Source organism: Balearica regulorum, chromosome 21 (assembly GCF_011004875.1).
Source record: "Balearica regulorum gibbericeps isolate bBalReg1 chromosome 21, bBalReg1.pri, whole genome shotgun sequence".
Classification (NCBI taxonomy): Eukaryota; Metazoa; Chordata; class Aves; order Gruiformes; family Gruidae; genus Balearica; species Balearica regulorum.
The window spans coordinates 3,064,565-3,077,082 of NC_046204.1; the positions used below are offsets into that span (position 1 = coordinate 3,064,565).

General features: G+C 42.0%; 1 protein-coding gene across 3 annotated transcripts in view; it reads left to right on the forward strand.

Annotated features, from left to right (window-relative positions):
* Positions 1-12,518, forward strand: part of DVL1 (dishevelled segment polarity protein 1) — a 96,987-nt gene that overhangs the window by 51,887 nt on the left and 32,582 nt on the right. For all 3 annotated transcript variants that reach the window (XM_075772940.1, XM_075772938.1, XM_075772939.1), the window contains exons 3-4: positions 737-858; positions 5,496-5,608. In XM_075772940.1, coding sequence (XP_075629055.1) covers positions 737-858; positions 5,496-5,608 — 235 coding nt within the window. The remainder of the gene's footprint in view (positions 1-736; positions 859-5,495; positions 5,609-12,518) is intronic.

Here is a 12,518-nt window from a genome sequence, read left to right on the forward strand (position 1 = left end):
CCAGGAGCATCCCTATTAACGATTGAGGATGTTGATAGGAAATAGTAATAATATGCTCTTGCATTAGTTGTTATATGAAGAATTTACACCCTGTCTTGTAATGGGACTGGAACATATAATAATTCCCCAACACACCAGGCTGTATATAGATGCTTGGTGTTTGTAATGAGAAGATTGATTGTTGCAGTATATCTTCCATATATCTTTCCATCTGAGTGCTGTGTGTCGGGGGCTCTGCAGCCTTTCCTTCTACCCTGGTCAGACTGCCAAGCACCTTCAGCTTCCATGAATGTAAATGTCAGTGTCAGAGGAGTTTTGAAGGTGATAGTTACAACGGTGTAGTTTTATAAAAAGTTTTGCAGTCTTACAGCATGCGTGCATTTTGCAAGGAATGCTGACAACTTGCATGCGTAGGAAACTCGGAGAATGTGATGACGAGTCACAAGAAAAAGTGCACTCCCTGCCTGGTGTGCTTGCTTGTTCTGAGATGAGAAAAAAATTGTGGTGCTTGCAAGGAATTTTGTGCCTATCTTGATGATATTTTCACATTCAGATTGAATGTAACCTGATTTTATGAAAGTTTGGCAGGAATCCATGCAGCTAGACACTAAACACTTACTTTCCTCTAGTTTCCCTCAGATCTCACAGAATATTTAGCAAAGCAGTGGCTGAACGCCTTATGTCAGGGTGATGAAAACTGTACAAGTGTATGTAATTCTCTTCTTTCTGTTGACAGCTGGTCCTGGCTGAAAGCTCCCACTCTGACACAGGCTCCCAATGCACTGAGAGCCACACTGACCTTCCGCCACCCATCGAGAGAACAGGCGGCATTGGAGACTCCCGGCCTCCATCATTCCAGTAAGCACAAGTTGTCTTCTTTTTTTTTCAATGTTTTAAACCAAAAAATGCAATTCCTGTCTGTTTCTTCCCCACGTTTCTCCTTGCTGCTGCAAACCAGCTATTTATTGTTAGAAAAATAATGTGTTTATTCGAACTGAGGAATTAAAAGGGGGATGGGAATTAAAAAACCCCCTGTCATTGTTACAATGAGATATGTATTGTAGATATCTCATTTTGAAACCCACTGTGGAAGAGTTAAGTAGAGAGGGAGCCCAAAATGCTTTTCATAGTGTATGGTTGACAACCTTTTATTACTATGTTGGGTATAATTATGTAGTATGCAGACCCAGCAGAACACTGATATCAAGAGCAAAAATTTACATGAGGAATAATGCCTCGTCCGTGTGGATACAGAGGCTAGCAGCTTGAACTGCGTATAGCCAGACTGGGACTCATCTGATGTAATGGTAGCCTTGTTATTACCTGTTAGGTGTGCAGAGCCAATGCACATCCTCAGAATGCCTTCATTTTCCTGGAGGCCTTCTGAATTTACACAGGGAGGATTTAAAACAGGACCTGGTTCTAGCTGTGATCTCAGTATGTGTTTGGAGAAGGAAACGTGGTCTTGATTTCCCTGGTGGTGTGAGGTTTCCATTGCTTTCTGAGATATCTATTGCCTGGAAGAGCCCTTAGTGTTGTGTATGAGTCTTTTACAGGTAAATGCCTTCCACAAGGTACAAGAAATCTTGGGAAATGCTAACCTTGCCTGACACTGTGTGTCTTGCAAGGGCTTTACTGCCCTCATGTGTTCATGAATTGCTTTATGTTGGCTGGGAGAGGCCTCTATGAGTGCAGTCACGTGGCCTGCAAATATAACTAGTTCTTTGTCTTCCTAACCTATACCTACATGTAATAGCTGCAAGATCAAACTTTATTTAAAAAAATAATTACATGCTAAGTTAGGTACAAGTGTGTGTTTGTGGAACCACTCACTGCTAATAACTGTATGTACTCAGACCGGTGAAATTTAAGCTGTGCTCTGCTGATGCACCTGCTGTCTTCCATAGTGTTGTAAAAATCTTGTCTGCGTATTCTTGCTGTCAGTCAGCACGGTGCTGCAGGTGATAATATCTTCATATTACAAAGCGAATGTGGGAATCCTGGAAGGGGTGAAGTAACTTACGGAGGTCACGCTGAGTCAGCAGTAGCAACATGGGAAGTCATGCTTTCTGGCTTGTGTTCTCATTCTTAGATAAACCACCTTCCTTCTGTCTTCCCCCCCACCCCCCACCCCCCGCTTTTTTCTTTTTTGTTTTAAACTGCAATAGAGAATCTGGCTTGTGAAGAGGTCTTCTGGACTAAAACTTGTTCTCCCTTAATGTCTTTTTTGGTTCTTCTCTTCACAATTAAATGTCTTAGCATTTTGTAGTGTTTTTTGCTGTTTTGTTTTATTTTTTTCAAACCAGAAGACAGTGTAATGATGTAAGTTTGTTTCCTTAATGCAAGGCAGAGTATCTCAGTTATTTTGCATGAAGCCCTTAATTCTATTTTGTTACTAGAATTTCATTTTAAAACACATCCACTCTAGATTTAAAGATTCCAAGTGATGAAGAATCCAATATATTCTGAAATTAGTTGTTTCTCTTGGATAAACTAAGTAAGTTGAGCTGCTCAAGTGTTTCATTGTAAAGTGCGATTTCCAGAACTTGAATCATGACTGCAGTTCTCTTCTGATCACTTAGAATTCTCCAGCAATTTTTGAAAACAATGTTTCTTGGGAGTTTGGTGTGGTGATTCTGGAGTAGTGTGTTCAGTGCCATTTCTGCATGCTGTCTCCTTAAATAGTATTTTGCTTTAAGAGATCAGTAGTGCAGCCCTTTAACTTTCACAGCTGTAACTTCAGTATTGCTGTACACTCACATATCACCTCCCCTTCTGTAAGTGTAACTTACCTTCTTGGTTCTGAAATCCCTGAGAGGTTTTTTTTTTAATGCCATTCAAACTACCAGAGATCTGCCATCTCCTGTCTTCCTCCTCTAGTGTTGACTGGGGCCTTATTTAGATAAGAAGCCCCAGCTGAGCTAGGTGTTGCATAATTGTACGAACAGAAATGTTGCTGGACAACAAGGAATACAAGAAATAGCTGGAGCACACAGGTTCATCAGGCACCACCACCCAAGGGAATGAGATCCTTATCAGAGGTGAACTGGTAATCTCAACTAGCTGCCTGACGACGTTGATATTTTGCTTCATCATTGATTAAATCCAACAAAAATTTACTTTTTTCCTCCCTGATGAGGGTTCTGAAGTTCATCCTGTATTTCATGCTCCACTGCTTCTGTTTAGTGGTTGCCAAATCCGTGTTTATCTGAATGGGTGAGGTTGCTCCTGGTTTGGTGGTGGAGGTGCACGAGTGAGTTGAGAATAGTGACCTTTGAGCTACCTTTCTTACACAGCTCTTGGGTAAGGGCATGAAAAGTGAATTGAATTGGCTCAGCAATGAGAGAGGAAACAAGTCAGCTGTGAGGTTCCTTTTGCACCCTTTCTTAGGGTGTAAACCACCTTTTGTAGGGGAATTTAGCCTAGGAAGAGCTTTAGTAGTGGAAAGTATCAGCAGTAGTCACTAGATGGTGCTGCTGAGATGTCTGAGAGCTGTGCAGGGTGACCCTAGGGAACTGTCACCTTCTTTCCCTTTTCAGTTGCACTGGACTGAAACAAGAAATGCAAACGTACTTGTGACAACGCTTAAATACATACTTGCATTTTCTTAGCTTCATTAGGGCTTAAAATGTGCAGTCAAATGTTTTCTTGACTAACAACCTCGATTTCCTAATTTCTGTGGTGGGCATGTCAGTACATTTCATTACTGCAAAGAAAGTGTGTGGGTGTGCGGAAGGCTTTGCAGCACTCCTCTCAAATGTAACACTATACAGATGTGCTTACACATACACCAGTTCTGGGTCCAGCTTCCCCAGAAGCCCATGGGACCAGTATGACCAGTAACTTTCTAAGGGAGATCTGTTCACAGCACCTCAGGATAGCTTACTGAATGTAAGAATAGCAGAGATACATAAACCAGGTTGAGTCTGAGGAGAAAACTAAATAGCTAAGCTAGTTCTGTTCGGCAGGGGAAGAAAGAGCATCTCCATCTTCCCCTTTGCTCCAGCCAACTCTGCTTTTAGCATGACTTTTTTTTTTTTTCCCCCGAGCAGACATCTTGAAACAGATGGTTGCAAATAAGCAGTCTTATGTATTTGGTGTTCTGTATTACAGCCACTGCTCTGGGTTAGCAGACTTGACTTGTTTATTGGAATTAGAAGTGAAAGCCAGTCTGGTTTATATGAACTGAGAAATGGCCTTTCCTCAACACTTGGAGGTTCAAGAGTATGGAGCTGTCATTGCTGTTTGTTTAGATTCATCCCAGAAAATGGCCCTAAACCGTGGGGACAAATCCTCTGCTGCCTCTTTGAAACCTTTTGTTCTGGCTAATCGTAGTAGTGAGAAAGTGACTATCGGTACAGCCCTCACAAAAGCAGAGTGGAAGAAATCTGGCCACTGAGATTGTCATCAAGATCCTTCTGCTTTTTGCCCAAAGCTCACTGGCTCATAATGGTCCTTCACTGGAACTTACTACATTAATATTTTGCTGGCATATCTTGTAGCTTTCAAACAGTTGAGAACATGAGGAAAGGACTTGGAGTCTATTTGTGCATTTCACAGAAATGCACTTAATTATTTGGAGCATTGCTGTGACTTGCAAGACTTCAACCTTCAAGGTCAGCGCTCTGTATTAAAAGTGGCCACAGTGAGCGATCGTTTCTGCCCTTTTGGCTGTCAGCATGCCGAATATCTAGCTCAGGTTATTGTCAGGAAAACAAACCTGTTCGGGGGTGAACAAAGAACTGAGCGGAAACACTGGGTTTGTTTTTTTTTTTAAAAAAGTATACATTGAGATATTGTAGAAAAGGAAACTCAGTTCAAAGGCTTGAGAATAACCCCCGATAGATCGTGTCATCTGTTGGCATTACTAGAGGAGCTCATACATACTTGTATGTATTTCTTGGATCTGTGATCTTCAGCATGACCATGGGAGGGTTTGAGAGATGCATAGGAACTTGGGGTGTTCTGGAGGCTGAGAGGAGTGTTAGGGTCAACAAGTTTTGTTCTTCCAAAAACCAGTGTTATCTGTTTGTTCTTGTGTTAGGCAGGTATGCTTCAAATTTGTGATGTTAAAGCTATCGTGATGGGACTGTGCTAAAATCCCATCTCCTTTGCAAGTGTGTTAGCAGCTAAAGCTGTCTTGTAGTTAGTCTCAGTGCATGCTAAAATGATCCCTTTTCTTAGCCCAACAGTAAGCTTTTTCTCCTATGGAAATTTCATGCAGGTCTTGTGGCAGGTTTTTCAATGTCATGATACCACTTGTGCAAGTAGTGCTGTGTCTCATGGCATTGATATTGAACTGTCTTTTCACCTTTTAGGTAGTTCTGGGGTGAGCAGAGCACTCTTGGGGAGCTTGCAGTGCTGCAGCAAGACTGCAGCTAACCTGCATAATAGTGTTCTGCCTTCTAAACCAACATGCTCACGACTGCAACTGTTTTTATCAAAAAGAAAAAAAGAGATGACTCCACTGTTTCTTCCTATTTGTTTTCTAACAGCCCAAATGCTGCCAGCAGCCGGGATGGCCTGGACAATGAAACAGGAACGGAGTCAGTTATTAGCCACCGGCGAGACAGACATCGACGGAGAAATAGAGAAGGGCATGAGGATGGTGAGTCCTATTTAATTTTTCCCCTTTTTCATTTAGAAAGAACAATTCTTCTGATAGCCTTTCAGAGCAACAACTATGTTTGCATGAGTACTGCAGGAGAGACGTGTGTCTGCATTCTTGTGTGCTTTCAGGGACTATTATTATTTTAATGGAATAATTTGATAATTGCTTTGAAACTCTTTGATGCTCAGCGTTTTCTAAGAGGTCTGGACAACCTACAATAAAGTGGCAGAGAGATTATTTTTGACTATATACAGACCTTCTGTAGTATTAGAAGATGATTAACTTGAAGAGGAATAAAGACAACCAATGCTGAGCTTCATACTGTCATGGCTAGGCTGCCTCCATTAGTCACGTTTGCTCATTTAAAGGTGGAACACATTATCAGTATGATGCGTGGGAGTTTGCAGTGTACACCGTTTGAGAGTCTTAGTATTTTAACATTGCAAGATCTGAGCCAAAATCCTCTGAAATGATTTCTCTAGGCTTGGATCAGTGGTAGTGTTTTATGCTGATGTAACTACAGCACATTGGCTCAAAGATCTCTTTTTATACATAAATATACCCAAAGTACACGTATAAACTACAGAACTTCATCTCTTGCTTCTAGTCTGTACATCAAAGTAAGCTTGTTTTTTCATTTGTTGCCAGACAAGAATTTCCAGGCTTAATTAAGAATTAATAGGTGCCACCCATTGAGTTTAAAATGGTCCAGAATGTGGAATACTTGGGCCCAAGAGATGCCATCACAGGCTTTATTCACAGCTCCACCCACTAAAGTATTTGCCTCCAGTTAGAAAACCAGAAGTCGTATATACACCGTGGGTTAGAAGCAGGTGTCTTTCTGTTCATTTAACCCTTCCAGCTGACTCAGAGTGAATGAAAATTACTCATCGGGTGGAGCAGAGAGCTGTCTTTGCATGATCCTGACTGCAGATTCCTTTGGGAAACCACAGAAAGAGGCAGAATCTTCTAATAGTGTTGTGTTAAAATCTTGTTACTGGAAGAATGCTAAAAGGTGATTTGTTTAGTTTAAGCTAGTGCCAATGTATGTTTTGCTGTGGATGTTTGTGGCCAAAGAGCTGGTTGTTGAGTGGCTCGTCTAGGACCACGGTCCAGATTGCTCCTAAGGTGTTGTTTGAGCAGAGGAGTTTCTGCCTTCTAGCGGTGTGAAACAAGTTCATACTTTTCCCTTTAGGTAGAAATGGGATAAAATTTCCTCCTCCTGTCAGTCTAAGCTGTGCTCAGGCCAGAACACGTTACTCAGTAATGCAAACATTACCTGTTCTCAAAACAATTTAGGCCTCCTACCTGAAGCAGGCTGTACGCATGAGCAAGAGGTGAGTTTTGTTAACCTGCGTAAAGCAAGGACAACTGCTGTATCATTTTGGTCTCATGAAATATATTATTTAATGTCCATAGTCTTTCTGTGGTCATAATAATATTTTATTTAAAAACCCAAAACCACCAGTGGGTTATTTTCAGTTGAAAGTGTGTCTCCAAAATGCACCGTTCAGCACTGTATCCTGAACTGCCACTTAAAAGGATTAAAAGAAGTGAAATACCCTTATCCTGGAGAAGGATTTTAAGGCCTCTTCATAACAATGGTCACACATTAGCAGAGTCATTCCTTTTTTGAGTCTTCATGTCGTCTTTGTCTGGAGCACAGCTGGAGGTAAAATGGGGGAACAGTCATAGGGAAAGGGGGACAAGGGTGGAGGAAGGGCAGGAAGGTTGTGACACCCAGTTCACAGCTATTTTGGGGCAGAAGCTGTGTGCTCACAGTGGTAAATCCTCCTTTCCCTGCAGAAAGAAGGAAATACAGTTAAGAGTGTTTGATCTTGTCCTGTAGAGACATGTTTAAATAATACCAAAATTACAGCTCTAGTAGTTCACAGAGGCAGGATGAAGGATCTTCATTGGAGCACTGCATTACTCACAGGTTTGTTCTATAGGTATTACTACGCAGAGTAGCCAAGACGTATGTACAGTACTGCCAGTTGACCAAGCTGTACACTAACATGTACCACGTAGTGTTTGTAACTGAGCTCATTATTGCTATACGGTGAATGACAAAGATTTACCCACCCTGACAATGAGGATGTCCCTGGATACTCTGCAAAGGGAAAGAAGTACTCCTTCCGCAAGAAAAAAAACGGCAGGGTATTATAGCCTTCATTTCAAACAGGGTGAAGTGAGAAAAGGTGCTAATGAGCCATTTGGGTACTGCATAGATGTAGACACATTCAGCTAAAACCTGCACAGGCCAAGCAAGCTTACTCCACTGATCCTGGATCACTGTGGAATTGAGAGGCTCAACAGAATGAGGTTCTCCTTCTGACTTGGGAAAACCCCAGGGCAGGGAAGAGAAAGGAAGCAAAACAAAGATCTGTTGGGAATGTAGGTAAAATTAAAATATCCCAAAGTAAATGTAAGTAGAAAAGCAAAATTCTAACTGTGAGCTATGTGGAAAAATCTCTGTCTTGTCAGCTTGGCATTTAGGGACCACCACTGTTTTCAGAGCATGAAAGAAGCTTCCTTTTAAGTTAGCCATTAGTTTTCACTTAAATGCCCTCCAGTCCCCCACTGCACAGCTTCATCATGAGTAAATGAGAATTTCATCTTAATGCCCAAATGGATTTAAGTTTTATCTTTTAGAAAGATTAAAATAGTACTCAGTAATGAGCTATGTAGGCACGATTAGTTGTAGGCAACCTTTTATTCCTTCTTGTTAAGGGTTAGACCCATAAACCTATCTTTGCTGCCCCATTGTCCTACATAGCAGTGGAGTCCTTAAATCATAATCTTCCCTGTCTTTCTTAAACCACAGCTTTAAATTCATAAAAAGACCAGTTTAATGCTGAAATAATTAAAAAAAAAAAAAAGTTCTTGCACAGAACAATTACTGAGAGTAACAGAGAAAGGGTTAAGAATGAGTAGGCAGGAAGCAGAAGGGTTAAGTATTTTTGTGTGTCTGTGCGTGAAGACAGTGTATGAATTAAAAAATGTTTATTGCCGACTTGTTTCCTCTTTGGTTTGCAGTGACAGCTATTCAAAATGCTTGCAGGGCAAAGTATTATATGCACAGCTCTGAACAGACAGATGCTTTGCCCTGAAAAGCTAATACTGGAAATATCTGAGACAAAAGCTGGCAGGTGAAAAAGGGAATTTTTCTCTCTAGCTACTGTTGATATTAGAGGAAGAAAAACTCCTTAAAGAGTTAAAACAGTTTCTTTGTCATTTCTGTCCTACTCTCCATTTTAATTTGCACAAATTGTTTCCTCATTATACAACAGACTGGAAAACTTTGTCAGATAGTTCAGTCTGACAGCCTGTGCTTGAACTGCAGCAGGTTTCTGACAGAGGCATTTGGTTTTGATTTGAAGAGTCTAGGTAGTGGTAAACTAACCAGATTCTCTGATGGCTGATAATTTAAATCGTGGTATCATGGGCGGATTGGTCACAAATGCTAGCCTGTATGCTTTACTTCATTGTTGCAGGATTACTCATTGTAGAAAAACTATTTCTGCTGAATTGCTAATGGGCTATTATAAACAGACATACAGAGGCCATTATAAGTATAGCTGGCATACTGCAGCCAGATGTGGGACACACCTGGTAATCTGACAAAGTTTTCACACCTCTTTCCATTGAAAGTGCAAAAGGATTTTGCACCAGAAAGGCTGGGATTTATTAGACCAGGGATTCACTCTGACAACAACACAGGCTCGGGCATTTGCAAGCTCTTCCACCCATTTCCCTTAAATTATACTGCTATTTTAAGTGCAGAGGCAGTGAATTGCCACCGATGCCCTGTGCTTGTATCCTCTCTGATATCAAAAATATACCACAAAGAGAATGTGATGGGCTGGGGGGCATAATGAAACTCCTTCGTTCATCAATGTGCATGTGAAGATACGTGACATTTCAGGTACAAGCGCTAAGAAAACCCTAAGGGAAACGGATCTGGAAAACTTAAAGTGCGTTTATAATTTTCTTGGTGAAATGTCTGCCAGAGATAGGGGGAAAAATGAGAGGGGATGTAGTTTCAAAAGAATTATCACCCTGGATCTCACTGTACTTGAGAGAGGACGAACTTTGCTACTGGTTTTAATCTGTCCTATGCCAATGTCTAGAAGCCTTTCTCTGGTAGCACTGCACAGCTGATGACATCAGGGAACAGAAGTGACTCAGCTGGACAAATTCTGCCTAGCATGTGTTTTCCTTTTCAGTGGAGAACGGGAGGAAGGCTAGCCAGAGGGGCAGTTATCAATGCATCTGTAATTTCCTTCCTTACATACTGTAGATGTCCAAACACACAACATCAGCAGTGTGCTCCTAGCCTCATCAGCCGTGGAATGCTCAGGGTTTTGTTGTTGGCCCTTTCATCACTTAATCACCTGCTTAACTTTAAGGAAGTATGCTTAAATCCAAGTGGTTTGGGTCAACCCCAATTAGGTAGTTAAAGTATGTGCTCAAATTCTGTGTGGAACTGGATGCCTGAGAAGTATTAGGGGAAGCTGCTTTCTGGACTTTGCTCCTGGACCTGACTTACAGCTGTGTGACGTCTAAGGAAAGCTTTACACTGATGTCATTCCTCTGCCGGAGCTTTGGTTCTTCGTGCACCAATCTGCTACCTGTAGCAAGAGCACGTGCTTATAAAGTCTCTAGCTTTTCATCTTACTGTGTTCCTTTCCAGTAATTTTTAGTAGACCATTCCATGCTAATGGGAACCAGAATGGTGTATGATGTCGTATATGCAAAACACATGCTAATTCTCATCCACAGATGCTCAGTAAAGCTGGGGAAACAATGAAGGATCAACAAGCAGAGATGTAATTTCTCTCCAGGGAATTGCCTAAGTTTAAATTCGCTGTATTATTCTCATGCTTCAAGTATGAGGTTTCACACCAAGAATGCGAGTGGAAAGGGGTTTTGCTCTGATACTGCTGTTGTATTCTCAGTGAGATTAGTGATGTGAACTAGCTGAGAAAGATGAGCCCTGTGAGGTAAGCATGGATGAAAGTTACTTTCTACGTGTATGTGTATATATATTTTAAGGTATAGTATTGATTATATTGTGGAGGCTACATATGCATAGAAAAGATTTTTTTTTTTTTTTTTTTTTTTGAGAGGCTTTGTATGCAAAGAGGCTTTTGTATGAATTGGGGAATATGTTTTTTCCTGATCACCTTTCACACCAGTAGTAAATCTCTCCCTGGCATTAGCTTCATATATCCTGGAAGCATGACACTCTGCAACTCAAGATCTCATGTCAGTTGGACTGTCCTTTTCATTTGTTTATTTTTAAGGACAGCCTTGCTTCCATTAGAGTAATTTCTCCCCAGTCATTCAAGGAGTAGATGTAGCTTGCCCACCCCCGCAGGCATACATTCATTCATGGGGGGAGGGTTTTGCTTCTGTGGTTTCCAGTCTCAATGGAAGAACTCTGAGGTTGGTGCCCACATGCAGCAGAGGTAATGCAGGAGCCCACAGACGCGATCCCTGCTCCGGCCGCGGTGGCCTCCGTTTGTGTGGGCTTGCGGAGCAGGAACCACCTTCCGTGCCCGGCCCAGCATCCTGGGAAGGGGGTAAACAAGGGGGTCCCAGAGCTGCCGCTGGGTCCTGGCGTGGCCGTGCCCATTGGCCGGGCCCGTGGTGGAGCGAGCAGGGAGCCAGACCGTGCCCCGCCGTGCCGTGAGTATCGCCCGCGGCTCCCTGCGCTGCCCGGGCGGCTGGAGAGGGACCGTGGTGCCGGCTCCGCTCCGGGAGGGCAGAGAACTGGGCTGGTGCTGCCCAGAGGTGGGAGAAAGTGTTCTGATGGGGGAAAGATCAAAGTATTTTCTGTATGGCTGAAGACAACGGTAGCATGGGGGGAAGTGGGGGACGAGAAGGTTACTTTGACGTTAGAGAGGGCGAACTTTTCCGCTTTCAACATGCTGTTCCCTATGAAGTATTCATAGAGCCTTGTTAAAGAGCAGTGATTCACTCATACCCAAGTAATCCATAATACTGGGACAGTCTGCGAGTCGGATGATGAAACCGATCTGGATGATGTTAGAGAACATTTAGTTTTTGAAGAGCTCAGGTCAAAATCTTGAACAAATATGGTAAATCTCTTTTAAATTTAGCATTTGAGGTACTAATTTAGCATATGTGGTAACGCAGCATCTGTGGTAACACCGCACGAGAATGCTGAGACCGTTGTAATATTAAACCTTGCTGCCATTAATGACACTAAAAGCAAACGCTAATTTACACGAAGTATCATCATCTTGCATTTGTCTTAATTCCTTTGGCTTGTGAGGAACAACTGGCAAGAAAGGCTAATGAAAAATTCTCAGGGAAATGTGTGATTGAGAAATGTTTATGACACAATTGTAATATCGCTTGGAAGGATCGTCTTTTTAAATGCCATATCTTAACAAATTAATGCCATATTGTATTTATTTTGTGTATGTCCTTAAGACCCAGTCAAAGAATGCAAAACTGTTTCTGAAATGTTTGAATGGCTGAACGTTGAGAGCAGTGGAGGTATTGCAATCCTTATTAAACTGCACAGAAACCTCTGCTTGATACCAAGGCACAGCCCGTCTCTGATTCTAAGTGAAGACCTTAAAATGCAAGTCTCGGTGAACCTCAGCTAGACACGAGCCCATATGCATGTGAGATTCAACATTTGTTTCTCTAGCGTGGCTGTGGTTTGCCATGTGCCGAACTTCAACTGATTTTGTAAAATTTGTCTACGTTACCATTTTTAATGATGATGCCCACGTTTAGGCCTTGTGAACTTTTACAGTGTTGCTGCTTTAAGCGGTTTGTGTCCTGACAGAACAATCCAGCTGCCTTAGACTTTCTCTAGAACAAGTGGAGTTGCTCCATTATTGGCATTTACATCAGGTTAAAGCTG